The sequence below is a fragment of the Anthonomus grandis genome, chromosome 6, assembly GCF_022605725.1.
Source record: "Anthonomus grandis grandis chromosome 6, icAntGran1.3, whole genome shotgun sequence".
Classification (NCBI taxonomy): Eukaryota; Metazoa; Arthropoda; class Insecta; order Coleoptera; family Curculionidae; genus Anthonomus; species Anthonomus grandis.
The window spans coordinates 28,843,127-28,863,355 of record NC_065551.1 but is presented as its reverse complement, the minus strand read 5'-3'; the positions used below and the strand labels follow the sequence as shown (position 1 = coordinate 28,863,355).

General features: G+C 30.4%; 2 protein-coding genes across 6 annotated transcripts in view; one reads left to right on the top strand and one right to left on the bottom strand.

The window, feature by feature from the left end:
- The window catches only part of LOC126737690 (uncharacterized), a 279,234-nt gene that overhangs the window by 74,679 nt on the left and 184,326 nt on the right, over positions 1–20,229 (top strand). The gene's annotated exons all lie outside the window — the stretch shown is intronic.
- Positions 9,460–14,976, bottom strand: LOC126737651 (uncharacterized). The gene is made up of 3 exons (XM_050442630.1): positions 14,722–14,976; positions 9,966–12,861; positions 9,460–9,911 (listed from the first exon to the last, which is right to left on the bottom strand). The coding sequence occupies exons 1-3, from the start codon at positions 14,974–14,976 to the stop codon at positions 9,460–9,462; spliced, it is 3,603 nt and encodes a 1,200-aa protein (XP_050298587.1).

The following is a 20,229-nucleotide window of genomic DNA, read 5'->3' as shown; positions in this document are numbered from 1 at the left end:
ATTTTATATGGCAATATTACGATTCACATGTTTATATAAAGCTCAGTCAGCCGTGGACGAACATTCCGAACGTTTATTGCTTTAGCTTTAAATCGATTTGTTGTAGCCGGGGCTACATTTATAACAATATCTCTTGATTCGTGATTCCGCTTTCTTATTTGCTATCGAAGTAAAATATTTGTGTCGGCGGACCCTGGCATGTTGAATGATACTATGGTATCCGTTTCTGTCGCCAGAAAAGCTCTCGGGAAAATTTATAAGTGGAAACTCTCTGGGAGGGATTTGCATTTTCAATATTTTAAAATAAAAGATGCAATGGTTTTAAAACTTTTAAAGAATTTTTAAAATTAGAATAGATAAATAAAATGAGAATATATTAAGGTTTTTATTAAGTTATATAATTCCTTAGTAGTTAGAGTTTTCTTTGTATTTATTTACTTAAATAATGCTTTTTCTTAATGTAAGTGTGTTGCTTAATAATGTATCATAATTTAATCTCTATTTAATGTCTAAAAAAGTATATGTTATTTATTTTAACTCTAAAAAATAATAATAAAAGGCCATTATCTTAATATTTACATTTATATTATAACTATTGCTGATAACAAGCAAATAAGTTAGTTTGCAATTTGCTTTCCTCATGTTTCCGACATAGATGAAGCAGGGCCTTCTTGGTTTGTATTTAATTTATGGTTAATTGAATATTTATTTTTTTCTCAGATCAATATTACTTCTATTTTATTAAATTTTAATAGGAATTAATCAAATCTAGGCCACTGATAATTATGTAAACAAACTTCTATAAAATGTTTTTTTATACTGTAATGCCCTGCGTTAACATTCAGTTATCTAAAACGGAAAATGATACAGAAATTTAAAACTTATATTGATCAAACAATAACAAAAACTTTGATATTGACCAAAAGAAGAAAAGTGGCTATGCTTTCATTAATATAATCAAATTTGCAAGGCATTACTTTAGATGCAGCGACTTTCAGTCATAATTTGCATGTGAAGAAGCTAATAAAAATGTAATAAATTGATCTACCGTTTTGCACCGTTTTGATCTTCCGTGTATTCAACGATGATTTTATAAAAAAATATTTATAATAAATAACCATAATATAAAGAGCTAAAATATCCAAAAGTTTTAAAAATAATATATTGTTTTAATTAAAATTAAATACAATTTGGTTGTCTTAAGTTATGCATAACTAAATTGGATAGGGTACGCACCTTTTTAAATAATTAAACAAGTGCATTTTTAGATAGACTTTTGAATAAGCTCTCAAGGAAATAATATAAACTGCTTACATAACATCTTCCTAAACTTTATTTAAAGTTTAAATATGTTGCACAACAAAATAAATTTCTTAATTTTTTTTGCAAACTATTAATAGATTATTAGACTCTCTGTTCCGTAAAGCAAATAATATTTTATTATGTATGCACATTTTTATTTAAATCTTATAACTTTAATATGTTTATCATTAGACTGGCAACAGATAGATAAATTCATTATTTGTGAGTATTAGAGAATGATTAAAACGTGTTTAAAAACGTTCAATATTGATGTTAAGGATATCTTGTTGTAAAGCCGTTTAAAATCTTTTAAAACTGGATTACGTCAATAAAAATAGGCAGAATATAAAATAAATACAAATTACATTTTAGAAATATAATAATTTTAAACTCTTAGGCAAACCTAATTATTAAAAATTATTAAAAAGCTTTTTTAGGTAAATATTATAGAAAAGCTGTTTTATTATGTAATGTACATTATTACTTACTTTTTAATTCATTTCATCTTATGGCATAAGCTATAAGCTAAGCAGGCCCGATTTAACAGGCTAATGACTGAGGTTTTATCTGAAAGTGAATTAAATTTTAACGATGAAGCAGAAGACGATAGTGAGGACATCGTGTAGATTTGAAGTGAATCAGACCAGAATATTTGTGACTCTAAGCTTGACGTAAATGACTTAATTTTAAGTCTAAGTCTATTACCTTGAAAAAAGTAAAATCACAAACAATTGAAAGAGATACCGATAAAAAACGTGTGCACTTATCAAAAAAATTATATGATGACTACCCATAAGAGAAATAAAGAGGCCTGTTTATAGGCCATTTATAATAAAATTTCTTCTAGTCAGTTTTGTGACATAAATGCAGCAGGCCCATTTTTATTGATATTTAATTTACAGTTAACAGAAAATCTTTTTTTTCTCAAGTCAATAATAAAGCACCGTTTTATAAAATTTGAATAATAACTAGTCATATCTATGCTACTGGTAATTAAAAATATGGAAGCAAACTTCCAAGAAGTGTGTTTTTATAGCACAATATGCTGTAAAAATTCAATTAATTAAAACTTTTTGCAAAAACTGTATTTAAAACAAAAAAAATATAAGAGTTAAAAATTTATATTGGGAGAAAATAGTCACAAAAGCTTTGATATTTTTTAAGAGAAGAAAAGTGTCTATGTTTCCTTTATTAACCTATAATTAAGTTTGAAAAGTAGATGCAGCGACTTCCAGTCATAATTTGCATGTGAAAAAGCTTTGAAAAGTTTTGTAAATTTTAGGAAATTAATAAATATCATGATTACGTTATAATTTTGAATAGATTCATAAATGATTTTAAACAGTTAAACTAAATTTTAAAATTAAGTCTAATTTATGCATAACTAAATGGAATAGGGTATACACGTTTATAAAATATGTGTATTTTTAGATGGTCTTTTGAATAATCTATTAAGAAAATAACATAAACCACTTATATATTAATACAATATCTTTCTAAACCCTCTTTTAAGACCTCATTTAAGGTTTAGATATGTTCCACAACAAAATAAATATTTTAACTATTTCTGGTTAGATTAACAATGATTACAACGTAGTACAAATCAGTATTAATTTTAATTTCACGAGTACTTTGTTCACTAAAAAGCTCTGCGTCCGCAAATTAAATAATATTTTTCTTTATAAATATACATTTTAAGTAAAATAAAATTCAGAAAAAATCTGTCCAGGCCAAAGGCAAAATCCAATATAATTTCCATAGTTTTTCACTGATTTTTATCAGATATAGATCATAGGAAAGTGTTTTTAATTCCAAGCAAAAAGCGTATCAATAAAAATTTAAAAAAAAGTTTTGAAAAACAAATTATCTCAGAGACTTTATACTTTATTTCAATTTGCCGACAAATCTAAAAAAAAATGCAATAAATCTCAATAAAAATGTATAAAACCTAGAGGAGCATGCGCTCAAGTATTCCTTACACACAACATCTAAATTTTTCAAAAATATTTGACTAATTTTTAAGATATATAAAGGTTTTTCTGATTAAAGAAAACTTTGCAAAAATCTGTCAGAACTTGAAAAAAAAAATGACGAATTTTGTCTATGCTAAATACAAAATCCGTCATAATTTCTTTAATTTTTTACCAATTTTTATCTCATATAAAAGCTTTTTTAATTTCAAACAAACGCTAAGAAATTGGAATAATTCAATAGTTTCAGAGTCAAACATTTTTAAAGCTTTGTTCCCTTGCTACTAAAAAATAAATTTTATTATTAAAGTCATGAAAATAATAACAAACATTTAAGCCATACCACTAAACAGTGACAATATTGATCATTTATTAACAAGCGATCAATACTCAAAATCCAATTTAGTTTTGAGTAGCAACTAAAGTAAAAATTGTTTCGGTAAGTTAGGCATAACCAAAAATGGCACGGTATACGTTCTTTAAACAAATAGCCTATAACGCTTAAATATACAATGTAGCTTATGTCTAAATTGTTTGCAACAAGCCATTTTAGTTTAAATAAATCTGAAAATAAAAAAAATCGCATGCTTACGTGCCGTATAACACTTTTGCCAAAGAGGCTAAAAAGGCTGGAGCACATCTTAAATATCGATTTTCGTTTTGTCTTAAAGTACCTCGTTTTCTGTTGATTTTTCTCTCAAATACAGATAGAGCAAGTTTTGGCTCTTATAAAACAAAGCAAAATGCCGGGTGATTTATATTTGCAAAAGAGATTTTCTTTGGTACGTGTTTTTTCTTTGTATGCTCCCTTGCGTTAAAATTTCTTTTGTCAGCTAGAAAAGAGAAGAAAAATCCACGTTATTTCTCGAAATGATGGATAAATTGGGAAAATAACGATGTAAGAAAAGGCCTTTATGTTTCATTATCACAAGAATTTATTTCGACACTAAAGTATCATAAATTTAATTAATACATTTCCATACATATATAGGCTTATTATCCTTAATATCCTTAAAATAATCATTATATTATTTAACGTTAGTATTATAATAAAAAAGTTTAATTATTTTGATAATAATTATCATTCACACCTTAACTTACTATTAATTTTACTACTACTATAACTTAGTGTTTATAGGTCAATTAAAGTTAGACGAAGTTTATTGCGAATGATACTGGGTACTTAAGTAAGGTGTTTTCGGCTTAGTTTAATGGCCAATGGTCTATATTAAGTGTCATTAATACCGTGGTAGTTATAATAAAATTATGAAATGTTAAATTTTGAATATAGGTATAAAATTGCTATTACGTAGCAGGCCGATAAGGACTTTTTATGTTACTTGTTTGATATATTATAATGTGGAGTAATTTTTTGAGTATTTTATACCTACTATGCATTTATTTTTTTTAAATATGTCTTACATGATACGTCTGTCAAATTCAGGTGAAGCTTATGTATAAAAATTAAACATCGAAACGATTTTAATAACATAAATTTTTTATAGAATATTTAAGCGAGAAAAGAGGTTTAACAACAATTAAAGCCATGGGGATTTTCATTTAATAACAACCAAATAATATTTTAAATTATTTATTAATTTTTCTTTCCTGTGTGGTAAATAAGCTTACATAAATGATGTTATTTCTTCTACTTTTTAACGTAACTTCTAGTTTTAAACGCTTATATTTTTATTATTGATCCAATATACATATGGTTTTAAGCGACAAAATTGCAAATGCTCTTTAAAGATTGAAGTTGTTAAAACTGAAAAATATCTATGCAGAACTCTATATAATAGCTAGCTATTAAACTTAGAAAATAAGTTTTCATTTTAAAAAAGTTGATACATATATTAAACCTAGAAAATCTAAGAAAGGTGTACCAAGCGATTTTTTAATCTATAGCAGCATAAAATAGTCCCCTGTGGTAGGAGCTCTGATATTTTAGACGGTCTGGAAATAATGCAAAATCGATGTATTAAGATAATTTTGAACACGGACCCATTCTATCCCAGAGATAGCCTTGAGTTGAGCCCATTATATGCTTATAAAATGTTACTAAACATTTTTAAACAGCTCAAAGTTTAAATTAGTACCAAACTCGACATATATCGCAAAACGTCGCTGAAATTCAAAAAAATAAGGGATAATCATAATATGCTAAACATTCATGGCTTCAAAAATTTATATTACTTTACCAAACGAAATAAAACAATTACTAAAAATAAAATTTAAACATTGTAAAACCCATATAAAATCACTTAAATGAATTTATATGGGTTTAAAGTTCTTAAGTTATTTTAATACAGAGTTGGTTTTCATAACAATTTTATAGATAATTCTGTAAAAAAAATATGAGATAATGTTTACTATTTTTTAAGTAAAAGTTTTTAAGTGTATGCTACCTTTTCTAGCATTATTATTGTTAGAAGTTTGGTATTATAGTCTTTATGTCAATTTTTAATACAGCTGATTTATTATTATATTTTGTGATTTTACACACTGTCCTAAAAATGACATTGGACACAGAGAGAATACTGGTAAGTTACCTATTCTTGACCTATTACTGACACGTGAACATAACAAACTTGAAATTGAAATCTATAGAAAGTCTTCGAGCACTGAAAATTTTATACAGTTTTTTTCCAACTACTCCCATTCCTTATTTTACAGGCTGTTCAATCTACGTTTGTCAGAAACTAGTCCTTGTAAAAAATTTAACACAGTAAAATGCATTCCTTGTAGTATTGGGTTTTCCTTTAATAATATTTATAAAATATATAATATATTTGCCAATAAATACAAATTTTCACACATCCCAAAAAAACTTGAAATTTTAGATGTATTTCTTATTTTGAAGATATAATCGAAGATGTAATTTTTTTTTAAATATTGGTTTAACCAGTTCTTTTAAGACAACCAACACTCCACAAAAATAAAGTTGTTAGGGTAAAGAACAAAACCAATACTTTATTTAATTTAGGGGGTAAGCACTAAATTATCATAACTGTCCAGCAAATTAGATGAATTAATATAGTAGGAGTGTTTCTACGAGGGTGAAAAAACATATAAGCTTGGTAGACAAGCTTAGAGACTCGAACGCTATTGAGACTAAGTGTACCGTTGCTATCCATCTTTACTATTATACCATCTTCCATCTTCGGCTCACTCTTTATCTGTTAATAAAACTACGTTATTCAGTGTAAAAAAAGTGTTAAACTAGATTACTATAATTAAAGCGATCACTAGGGCAAAGAGGACTCTTAGCTTGGTGTGTGTTAATGATGACAATCTCGAGCTGGGTTTAATCTTTAATATCATTAAACAATATAAGTTTTTTGTAACATCAGTCCCAGTTGTCGTGCGTGTGTATCGAGGTGGTTTGCCGTAAAGTTCAGGCGCGGATCTTGTCAATTATTGTGGCATTTTACTTTTTCGTTTTTTATTTTCAATTTTGTTTTATTAATTATTTTAGTGTCTGTAATTGGTAGTGTGTACGACTAAGGTTTGCTACTTTTAAGAATGTAAGAGAGTGCTGATATATTAATTTGAATATGTTATAGCATTTTATTATTTTAAATTAGGTCAGGTACCTTTAGGGGCGAAACACGTGTTACCAATTAATCATTAATCGTAATATAGGTTCAAAACTTTGACCAGATTTGTGGTTTTTTGTTAAGTACGATAAAAAATCACAAAAATCTATTACACTTCTTAAAATTTGCAATGACTATTAAATAGACAGAATGTAAAAAAGCTAACATCCCCACAACATGCAAAGGTAAAATATTAGGAATAAAGAGTTTCAGAGATAAATTATTCTAATAATAATAACAATAATAATAGTACGTGTATTTGCCAAAATTTTACAATTACATTTGGACATTTAGCATGATATCTTTCCGGTCAGGTATTAATGTTGCAATAAAAAGTTCCAAATTACAAACAATAACGTCTAATTTCGGGATGTAATTTCATATCTCGGGAAAAAGTCACAATTAGGTTCATAGACGTCGAGTTTAGTGTAATTTAATTTAACTTCGAATTTATTAATAAGACTCTTGGCCAATATTTTTTGCTTTTTTTTACCTTTTTTTTTCGCGATTTCTTGTAGTATGGGGATGAGTTACTGACTCCAAACGTATTTTATGTTTAGAAATGCTCATTAGCAAATAAGCATTTCATGAGAAAAAGTGGATCGTTTTCATGTTACAGGGTGTTTTATAATTTCTATTTAAGATGGTTTTTTGTTAATATTTTTGAAACGCCTGGTCGTTATTTTTCGAAGTTTTTGTCGTATACTACTGGTATTATTAGAAACTGATTTTATAACATTTTATGCTAAAATGTAGACAGGGTCGATTAAAATTAGTAGTCAGCAAAGACAAAAATTTTATAACTTTTTTTCTGGTCACTTTTTAATTATTTGGATCGTAAAATTAAAAAGAACCGACATTTTTACATAAAAAAGGTGCTCTTGTCTTATTTCGAATCAGACATAAATGTTTTGCAACCTACACTTATTAAATATTTTTGATCACGTTTAATAAAATTAAAAGGTATGTAATAAATCATCAGGTATAAACATGACATAAGACTATTACAAATACCTAATTTTAAGATCAAAAACTGTTTTTTTGTTTAATATTTTATTTCAAAATTTTAAATAATGTGTAAATGATTGAGAAAAATTAAAACAATTAACTTATTAGCTATGAAAAAAAAAAGTGAAAATAGCAAACAAAACAAACAAACAAACAATTTCTTAAAACCAAAGGCTTATGACGAAATAAGACAAGGTTAACTTTTAAAATAATTAAAAAATAACTAAGACATCTTTGCTGACCACTAATTTTAAACGACCCTGTATACATTTTAGCATAAAATGTTATAAAATCAGTTAGTAACAGTAACAGTAGTACCCTAGTACGATAAAAATTTCGAAAAATAACGACTAGGCGTTTTGAAAATATTAACAAAGAACCATCTTCAATAGGAATTATAAAACACCCTGTAACATGAAAACGATTCAGTTTTCAAGATTCCTGTATATGATCTTATGTCGTATGTCTTATTTTTAGACAAAGATGCGGCTGGTAAAATATTACGATGTATTTTCGGGACATCCTGTATAATTATGTCGAATAATTTTAATTTTCCTTAAATAATAAATCAGTTGGAAATAATTTATTTTTTTAAATAATATTTTTAGTAGCTATTCTTGTATGATATTCAATGGTTTAATATGAGAATTTCTAACTCCTTCCCAGCTGGTTATTCCCTAAGTAAGTTGAGCTTTAATAAAGAATAGTAAATTATCACCAGGTGTTTAATATCTAAATAAGTTTTGATTTACTTAAGTTTGGATACCAGATCTCTCAGCTTTTGAATTACGCATTTAATGTGAATATTAGGATTTCGATAAACCATCATTTCTAAATAATTATTTGTTTCTTTTTTGGGATTTGAGATATATGATATTCCACAAATTATTTTCCATTTTATTTGGTGAAAATACTACAGTTTTCAGAATTAAATTTTTAATGACTATTAAGTACTGTAACCGTGATTACGAGTTCTTAAAGAAAATTTAAATAATAATAATTTTATTTCACTCTCAATGATGGGATTTGGGCTGCATCCAAACCCACAACACTTGAGGGCTTTCTTGTATCTCTATTTAGGGCTACGAAGGACCAGCTGGCTATGTGAAAAGGGCACCAAAACAGAAACGCGAAAAGTACTTTAAACAATTTAATTTAAAACCATTTAGTTTTGTGAGAGAATTTGTTGTTCTTATTTAAAAAAAATGCGAGCGGCGGGACAGAACGGCGAGAACGAGAGTCTTCTTACACAACCATTATCTAGGAGCGACTGATGCCAAAAAATCGAATGATGCAATTTTCCTTAAAAACCGTTACCTGCGCGGGGGTGTGAGGAAGCTCGTCGCGACCAATAAAACGAATAGGAATGATTCCGGGAATGTATATCTTGTGACGAATTTTTATTTAAGTCGACTTCTATTGTAAATGTTGTGTTTTATTTAATTTGGGTATGTATAAAGGTGTGGATGGTTTATGTGTGTATTTGAATTGTTTTTCTTTATGTTGCAACTGGTTCTGCAACATTCTCCCCCCTTTTGAAGCATCGTTGCTTCTAAACAAACAAAAATTTAAAAAAAGTCATTTTAACCATCATTGGGCAAAGGTGAGGGTAAAGGATATAATTTGGTGATCGGGCGTACAAATTTTCCATCTTTAGTTTTAATTTTCACCACACGAACCCTTCCATCAGGACCTTTAAAAATTTCTAGAATTCTACCTCTTGGCCAGTATAAGGGTGGATTGTTATCTTCTTTTAATAAGACTAAGTCGTTCTCTTTTAAATTACCTTTTTCTTTTAACCATTTAGGTCTGTTTTGTAGCCTACATAGGTAGTCCTTTGACCACCTTTTCCAAAACAGTTGCTTAATTTGGGTACACTTTTGCCAATGAGAAACTCTATTGTCGGGAACGTCACTAATGTCTTTTTCAGGGTAAGCTGTAATATTGGAACCGATTAGAAAATGAGAAGGGGTAAGATACTGAAAGTCTGAAGGGTCATTTGATAGGGGGCACAAGGGCCTAGAATTCAGTATAGCTTCAATTTGAGTTAAGATTGTGCTAAATTATTCGTATGTTAACTGCATATTACCAACGAGTCTATATAAATGATATTTCGTGCTTTTAACAGCAGCTTCCCACAGGCCTCCCCAGTGTGGAGCTTTGGGTGGGATGAATTTCCAGTGAGTCTCGTTTTGAGACAAATAATTCTTAATCTCATTAGTGACCGAAGATTTATTGAAAAAGTCATAGAGCTCTTTTAATTGATTTTTAGCACCTAGGAAGTTTGTGCCATTGTCTGTGTAAATTATTGAGGGATTACCACGCCGAGAAATGAATCGCTTGAGTGTCATCAAAAAAGCTTCTGTAGAGAGACTAGTAACCACTTCCAGGTGTATTGCTTTGGTCACCATGCAAACGAAAACACAGATGTAACCTTTTATTATTGGGGCTTTACGCAAACGTGAAGATTTGATCTGGAATGGGCCACCAAAATCAATTCCTGTTTTTTCAAAGGGCTTAGAAACTTGTACCAATCGATCTTTGGGTATATTTGCCATAAGTTGGCTGGCGGGACTAGAGGAAAAACGCGCACAAGTGACGCATTGCCTTATTATCTTTTTTGTCTCTTTGAGTCCATTCAAGGGCCAAAATTGGAGTCTAAAATTAGACAAGACATTCTGAGTACCACTGTGTCCTAAGCGAAGGTGTTCATGTTTTAACATTAATCCAACTGTGGGATTATGGGAGGGCAAAAGTAACGGGTGTTTTTGCTCAAAACTTATGTGGGCATTTTCTAATCTACCTCCAACTCTTAGAAAATTGTTTTCATCCAAAAAGGGTTTAAGTGAGTTGATGCTTTTATTTGAAGCACATTTATTCTGGTTGAGCTCTGCGATTTCTTTAGAAAAATACTGACCTTGCAAATTTTTAACGATTAAGTTTTGAGCTTTTTCTAATTCGCTTATTGATAAACGGCCTTTAATTTTTTGTTCCGGATTTTTAGCGATTTTTATATTATGTAGAAATCTAAGGACATAAGCTAACGTTCGTTTTAATCGGGTAATGCTCGAGAATTTTTGGAATATATCATTCCAATATTGGAAACTACTTTTAGTCTCCGTGACTACACAACAGAGTTTTTTAGAGGAAACTTTTTCCTCAGGGAGATCTACAATTTTAGTTGGGTTATCCAAAGTATCCAAAATTACTCTTGGATCTTGTAAAAAATGTGGACCAGAGTACCATGCACCAGAATCCAGAATTTCTTGGGTAAAATTACCCCTTGATAAAATGTCAGCGGCGTTTTCACTTGATTTTATGTGTCTCCAATGAAAATCTGAAGTCAAATTCTGTATTTGGGCAACTCTATTTGAGACGAACACAGACCATGTACTCGGCTCTTTTTTACACCAAGCTAGGGCAATTTCTGAATCTGACCAAAGATTTACTGATTCAAAGGATATTTTCTCTTTAAAAATGTCAAAAATTCGGGAAGCAAGATTTGCTAAGAGCAACATAGCACACAATTCGAGCCTTGGAATTGTTTTCGTTTTTATGGGAGATACCTTGGACTTTGAGGATATCAGGGAACAAGAAACAGAGTCCTCATAAATTGTGCGGATATATATGCAAGCACCATAAGCTAGCGAGGACGCGTCTGCGAAACCATGCAATTCAAATTTTTGAATTGGTTTATGTGAAAACAAACATCTGGGAATTTTTAAATTGCAAATTAATTTAAGATGTTCTAAAAGTTCTTGCCATTCTTTGAGAATATGTTCATCAGATATTTTTGTGTCCCAATCGACCTTACATTTCCAAAGTTTTTGCATGAGAATTTTACCTTTAACTATAATTGGGTTAACCAAACCAAGAGGATCAAAACATTGGGCCAGAGTAGATAAAATAATTCTTTTTGTAGGGAAATCACATGGGGTTATTTCAGGAACAGAGATTTTTAAACAGTCATCAGTAGGTTGCCATTTTAGGCCAAGTATTTTGCTTGGGGATTTATCGAGATTTAGGTCATATTCTAGGGACGGGCTTTTTTTAAGATATTCTAACAAATTGTGTGAGTTTGAATTAAATTTATGGAGTGTGAAACCTGCACTATTTAGCAAAGAGTTTAATTGGGCATATAAATCAAATAAATCTTCGATTTTATCACATCCTCCAATAATATCGTCCATATAACATTGTTTTTGCAACGCATTAGCAGCTAGGGGATATTTATCTATATTTTTGAGCGCTACATCTTTCAAAACACGAGTTGCAATAAACGGTGCGAAATTTGTACCGTAGGTCACGGTTTGTAACTCTATACATTTTAAATCTTCATTTGGGTTTTCTCTCCAGAGTATGTTTTGAAGAAAGTTATGTGCCGGATTAGTTCTAATCATTCTGTACATTTTCATAATGTCAGAAGTGAGAGTGTATTTAAAAACGCGAAATCTGCACAAAATATCAAAAAGTTCTGGTTGAACTTGATAACCCTTTAGTGTTACATTATTTAACGCGAATCCCGATGACGTTTTTGCTGACGCGTCAAAGACTACGCGTAATTTTGTTGTGATAGCGGAGTCCCGAATAACACAAAGATGTGGAATAAAATATTTTAAGTGTCCCGTTTTATTGTAAAGAGTCAAAGGAACGTATTTCGCATGACCAAGTTCAACATATTCGTCTATAAACTGTTTATATTTGTGAAACAAATCCGGGTTACTTTTAAAACGATTTTCTAGGGTTAAAAAGCGTTTTTGAGCTATTTTAAACGAATCGCCCAATTTTAAGTGCTCATCAGGGGATTTAAAGGGAAAATCAATTTGGTATGAACCATCATCTAATATTTTTGTTGTTTTTTCGAAGATATCCTCAGCAAGTTTATCTTCCGGGGATAAAATTGATTTTTGGGGAATTTCTTCGATACTCCAAAACTTTGTGAGAATATTTTCTAGATTATCTTCCCAGCTATTTCCCTCCGGGATCTGTGTAAAAAATGAATAATGTTGTTGTTCACAATCAAACAAATTTAAAGATAAATTACCCGAGATAATCCATCCGAGGTGAGTGTTTATCAAAACCAACGAGTTATTTTCAAGCTTACAAATTCCAGGAACCAATAAATTGTAAAATAAATCTGCTCCTATAAGCATATCTACTTCCGAGGGAATGTAAAAATTGGGATCAGCCAAATCGAGAGAAATAGAATCAGGGATATTTAAATTTTTTGGCTGAATTGGGTTTTGTGGTAACCTATTAGTAATATTATTTATTATGGCGCAAGAGAGTGAGAAATTTTTATTTTCTATTTTTGAGTGTATCAAGAGATCTACCATTTGGTTAGAGACAATTGAGTTTTGGGAAATACCTGTAGTATTTAACACTTTTGTATAGGGAGTATAGTTGAGTTTATCTAATAGCTTTTTGGTAATAAAGGAGATTTGACTCCCGTTATCTAGGAGGGCTCGGGCTGTGATAATTTTTCCTGTTTTTGAAAACATTTCAATCTGAGCAGTTGCTAAAAGAACTTGATTTCTTTGGGTGGCTATACCACTAAAATTATGTGGGTCCTCATTTGTACTGGGCGTGCAAGTATGTGAGCTTCTGGGTAAATATTCATCAGTGTGTTGATTGCTTGAGTTGTGAGTTTGAGTGGGCAAATGTGTGGGTCTGTTATTGTGATTGTCTTCAAAGTGAGGAGTATTTCGACTGAGTGAGTGTGAGGGCGCTTGTCTTGTGTGATCATTACAATTTGGTCGTGATTGAGAATATTGTATGCGTGCATTATTTACTACATTTTGTGTGTTTCTAGGGATAGGGTTGTGTGTAGGGTTGTTTCTGTTTTCAGAGCGATAATTACCTTGTGATTGTGAGTGTGAGTTATTTTGTGGAACATTTAACTCCGTATGCATGAGTGTGTGGTGTCTTCTTTGACATATTCTACATTTTGATTTTGAAAGACAATTACTTGTAAAGTGTTTATCACCCAAACAATCAAAACACAACTTTTTTGATTTAACAAACTGCTCTTTTTCATTCAGATGCAAATTTAAAAATTTTTGACACGAGTAAATGCGGTGATTAGCCAAGCTACAATAAAGACAAATCGAGTTTTTATTTTTAGAGTTTTGAAAATCATCTGATTGCGCGTGAAAAGAAACTTTTTGTTCACTTTTTTTTACAAAATATTTACTTGTTGAATGGGGCTGAGAATCACTAATATTTTCTAACATCATGCATCTTTTTTCCAAAAAATCTAAAAAATGTTGTAAACTTGGCAACGTGTTATAATTTCTCTCTTGTTCAAAGCCTCGTCTTGTGTTAAAATCTAATTTTTTTTCAAAAATATAAATTAGCAAATACTCAAAAATTTGTTCTGTAGGGATATTTAATTTTTTTAGACATTCTAAATTTCTCTTGATTGTAACAACAAATTCTCTCAATATGGGGGATGTACATTTACTTATGGGCGATATGTCAATCAAACTACTTAAAAAACTATTTACTACACAAGTCAAATTTTCATATCTAGATTTTAAAATATCAATAGCGATTTCAAAATTATCATTAGTTAATTTCAAAGTTTCAATCAACTTTAAAGCTTCACCTTTAACCGTAGATCTTAAGTACCATAAGCGTTTAACATTAGTGAGATTTGTATTGTCAATAACAAGTGCAGTGAACATTTCAAAATATGACTGCCAATTTAAAATTTGACTATCAAATGGGGGTATATCAATTTCAGGTAAATTTAAATTTGAATTAAAATTGGTGGATAAATAATTTTCTTTGGGAACATTTTGAGTTTCAGATAAAAATGAAAACCTTTGACAAACATTTCTAACTATTTTTATACAAGTGTAGTGCTTATTTTCTAATTCTTCACGATTTTCTTCATCATTTTCGTCCAATTCCTCAATTTCATCTTGGGCTTTACAGTACTTATTAAAGTACAATTTAAGAGTCTCTTCGCGGGCCTGAAGATCGGTTACATTTTCTTGTACAAACGCGTTCTGGTTTTTTGTCAACCAGTTATAAAACCGGGTAATTGTACTTTTCGCGGATTTACGGTCTTTTTTAAAGAGTTCTAAATCAGCCATCGTGATTTTTAAAGCAAACAAAACAACAGTCCGAAAAAAGTCTAATTTGACCGCACTAGTGTAAATTTAGCCAGCAAAATTAATGCGAGAGAGTCAACAAGTTCATTCATAAATAATTGGAACAAACTCACCAAATTTGGTTTTCTTGGGCTGCAATGGATCCAGAATCCATACAAAAATCTGGGCTTAACAGGGCAAAATCTCACCAATTCGTGCTTCAAAACTGCACTACAGGCTCAACAAGAGCAAAACTGCAATCTTCTCGTCAATCCTGTTTCATCTCAGGATCAATCCGGGGCTCACTTCGATACAATTTAGGGCTCGATCTGTTAAAATTAAGGGCTTATCCGGCTCGCTAGGACCATAAAATGATGGGATTTGGGCTGCATCCAAACCCACAACACTTGAGGGCTTTCTTGTATCTCTATTTAGGGCTACGAAGGACCAGCTGGCTATGTGAAAAGGGCACCAAAACAGAAACGCGAAAAGTACTTTAAACAATTTAATTTAAAACCATTTAGTTTTGTGAGAGAATTTGTTGTTCTTATTTAAAAAAAATGCGAGCGGCGGGACAGAACGGCGAGAACGAGAGTCTTCTTACACAACCATTATCTAGGAGCGACTGATGCCAAAAAATCGAATGATGCAATTTTCCTTAAAAACCGTTACCTGCGCGGGGGTGTGAGGAAGCTCGTCGCGACCAATAAAACGAATAGGAATGATTCCGGGAATGTATATCTTGTGACGAATTTTTATTTAAGTCGACTTCTATTGTAAATGTTGTGTTTTATTTAATTTGGGTATGTATAAAGGTGTGGATGGTTTATGTGTGTATTTGAATTGTTTTTCTTTATGTTGCAACTGGTTCTGCAACACTCAATGTGTAAGTCGTGATTTATGTATGTTACATACATTTTTGGTTATACCTCAAAGTTATCCAACGAATAATAATTTAATTAATCATACATGGGTCAAATGTAAATAGGTACCGAATTAAACATTCCCAACAAGACACAAAGGCAAAATATTAGACTAGTTTAAAGTGTTTCAGGGATAAATTAATTTACCAATCGCATTTCGTCTTCTCTGGAGGCGAATCACGTATATTCTTCAACGTGACTGAACCGTATGTTAATGCCCAAATTTTCCAAGTTAATATGAAAAACACAGGCCGCGCTCGGCACACATCACATCGCTTATGATAATAAAACTGAAATTTCGCAGTTTTAGTTTTAACATTGTTCATTTTCATTCAACTGTGAAACTCTAAATAGATATAAATATGCAAAGCGTATAATCCGTCGGCCGCTAAACCCTGATATATTCCGGTCTGTAAATTATACCGTCACAAAATTATTTTGTTAATCTTAACGGCCACGAAAATTTACAACGCTTTTATCGCCCCGCACTGTTTTAGGTTAAAAGTTGAACGGCGCCATTTCGTTTAGCCGCCTGCTCGCTCGCTCTTTTCTACGTGTAGTTCTTTTTAAATATTAGCCCTGTGAAACATCTATTATGCGATATTATAATTATTACTTTCGTATGCGCCTTTTGCAGTCATAATTTCCTGCCACTGCGGTTTTCGTGCCTCGGAAAAGCCCCGCTGTAATCGATTTAAAAGAAAATTACGGTTTCACTTAGATATGTAACCAAGTGGTTATTAATTAATAATATATGTATATTGTACTACATGCCTTTTTAATGGTATATTAAAAAGTCAAGTTTTAAGAATAAAGCAACTTTGTATTAAGGGAAATTTATATTTATTAAATTTATAAAAATTATAATTCTTTTATACTCATCAGCCTGTTAAATTTTAAAATTTAGATTTAAAGAAACAAATTTTTTTCTGGATTTTAAGTTGATTTTTGTGCTTTTGCCGATATTTTGGTTTAATATGTTACTCATGTTGCACTGTATAACACGGTTTTGTAAAGTAAGGATCCCATTTTATATATATTTTTTTTGGAAGTATTTGATTATGTATTTCAGGTTCAGTCACGTGAACACAAGAAAAAAAAATTAAATTTAGCAGCCGAGAAGTTACATAAGGGAAAACTTTTTAGCCAGTTTATCCTAAAATGAGCTTTTACCAGCAAAACCATGTCAAAATAAGGTCAAACTATAATAACATTTTATCATTGAGGTTTAAACAGTAGGTCATCCATAGTTAGTTTTGGAGCTGTCTTTACTACTTTTTGAAAATATTGATATCAAAAATAAATCTAAGTCTTTCTAAAATTAAGAGCGGCCAGTGTTTTTTTATATTAATTTGCAAAATTTAGGCATTAACATACGGTTTAGTCACGTTGAAGCATATACGTGATTCGCCTCCCAAGAAGACGTAATGCAATTGGTAACTTAATTTATCCCTGAAACATTTTAAACTTGTCTAATATTTTGCATTTGTGTCCTATTGGAAATGCTTAATTCAGTAGCTATTTACGTTTGACCCATGTATGATGAATCAAATTATTATGGATAACTTTAAGGTTCATTGGGCAACTTTAAAGTAAAACCAAAATTGTATGTGACATACATAAATCGCAACTTTTCCGTTGAGCGTAAAATGAAATTATTTAAAATTATATTTTCTTTAGAAACTCGATCACGATCACAGTATTTATTAGTTATTAAAAATATAATTTTGAAAGCTATCGTAGCTTTATTGTTTCTTATTGTACAATAAAAATTCTTTTGAGTTTATCGATTATTATCCTCAAAAAAAAATGAAAAACTATTTTAAAAATAATTTATCTCTAAAACTCTTCAAAGTCTATTAGATTGCCTTTGGATTTTGTTAGGATATTTAACTTATTATTCAGTGCCTAATAATATTTGATTTATTTATAGTTGATTAAATGAATAAGTTACATAAGGTAATTTACGTAAGATAAAACCAAAAGTGTATGTAATATTAGGAATAAATTACACATTTTATTAAATATTCTACCTTAAAAATTATTAAACATTTCTCTTAATCTTAGCAAGTGAATTCTCTTTGATGTACCGCCACCACTCAATGCTAGCCCTATTGCCACATAATGCAAAATAACTATGAACAAATTTATGGGCTATATTAAATTAAGCAAGTCTATGACTATTGCTCAGACTGAGATGAGAATATAAAAATTAAAATACAACTTACCAGCTCTCTTTTATAAGATGGTTTCGTTTTCTAAAGAGGGTTTGGATAGCCTAGAAAAAGTGTTTTTTCTCTTTTAAAACTATATAAACAGAACATTTTTATATTGCTTTTTTACTCTACTAGAAATAGCTTAATTTCATATCTATTACTAAGTGCGAACTATTTCATTTTTAGAATGAGTACCTGTGGCGCCATCTAAATGTCGTGACTTAAAACATAAAGTAAGGTCATTGGATGAAAAAAGGTGAACCGAACGAATATGCGTACTTTTATATTAAGGTATTTGAAGCCAAAAAGGTCTACTAATAGTAACAGTGGTATCTAATTTTATACTATACTTTCTATATAACTGCCGATTTAATTTGTAAACTGGAAAGAATTATTACGTTAGGTAATAAATTATTATCAAGGAAGTAAATAAAAATAATAAACAATAAATTAAAGTACTTAAAATAAACCGGTTAACAAAAACAAAAAAATCAAAAACGCTGACTCAAAAAACGAACAATATATTTCAATATGCTATTTGCACGGGCACAGGGCAGAGATCCACAAAAAGCGAACCCTCAACACATATAAATCAAGGAGGCCATTGCCGGAAGATAAAATACCATTTGTTTTTTGCCATTCGCCCCCCTTGATTAAGTTTACAAATAGACGGGAAATGGAAAGGTCATTTGCATGGATGACTAGATTAAGTTATACATCTCTGTCGGGCGTATTAGCTAAAATGGAATGGGGTTAACAGTTTAAAATGAACTGGCTGTTCGTTTAACAGCATTTTGAACCATTTCTCTTCGGGCATATTTATTGAGGTGTCGTCAGAAAAAAATCGACGTTTATACCGAGACGTGTTTGCATCTTCTTTTATGAAATAAAATAATGGTGCAAACAAAACTAATTAAAGATTAAATCAGGCGAGTAAAGAATATTGATCTAGCTTTAGACCTATCTAAATTCGAAAAATCGATTTTCTTCGAAATTGAACTATACCAGAGGCTTACTCCTATTACATGCATTACTAAAACACCGGGTTATAACGGGATTTGAGCACAACTAATGGAATGAAAACACATTAAAAATTCGGAAAAAGTCATTTTTTGACCTCATTTTTCTCTAAGACCAAACGAAAACAAAACAAAGGTAAGAACACAAAGTCACGGCCTCATCAAATCCATATAATTTTTTTTTTTTTTTTTTTTTTTTTTTTTTTTTAAAGCTGCACTTATTTCCCTCATCATCAACTACTAGTTGTAATGCAATCTGTGTATGTAATATGCAATCTGTATATGCAAGATGTGTTCTTACCTTTGTCTCGTTTTTGAGCCCAAAAATGGGATCCAAAAATGCAAAATCTGGGCTAATATGCGATCTACCACCTTCAGATAGTCTTATTGGATTCAGAAGGACAAAACTAAGTCAAAACCATAAACATTTTTTCCGATAGTGCCCATAAAAGTCGAGATATCGACCTCCAAAGTTTGTGATTTTTAATTTTTCGGGTATACCACTCGTTAGATTTTCAAATACATTATACTAAAAAAGCTTTATCTAGCATCTTTATATATCTCCGATTTCATTTGCTTCTCAGCTTCTATAATAAGTTTCTTAATGGTTTAACTTGACCTAAATTTACTTAACGTGATTGCTACTACAATTTCCGTTATTCGATCCCTGTAAAACTAACATGACAAACGATTTTTCAATACATTTACATCTACTTACCTTACTTCATATATCCACTCACGCTTTATCGATTTTTTACGTCGTTTTGATATCGTTTTGCATATTCGCACTACGTCTTAACAATTTCCGTATTTACTATCGAAGTTATTTTGTATGTAAGGTAAAAGCCACGTAGCTTCTAGCAAATATTGATTTCCATTTTGTTTTAAAAGCGTCTCGTTCTATTGGCTTACTTGTGAGAAAGCGAATTTGTTCTACTGAAAAACAAGAAAACGGAAAGATTGTTGTTTGTGGAACGACTTTTATTTGATTGTTTGTTTTGTTGTTGAGAAAGATTTTTTCGGGGGATTATTTTTAGGGCGAGGATGTCAGGATTGTGGATTAGGGCAAAATAAATATTTTCAAGCTAAATTGTATAA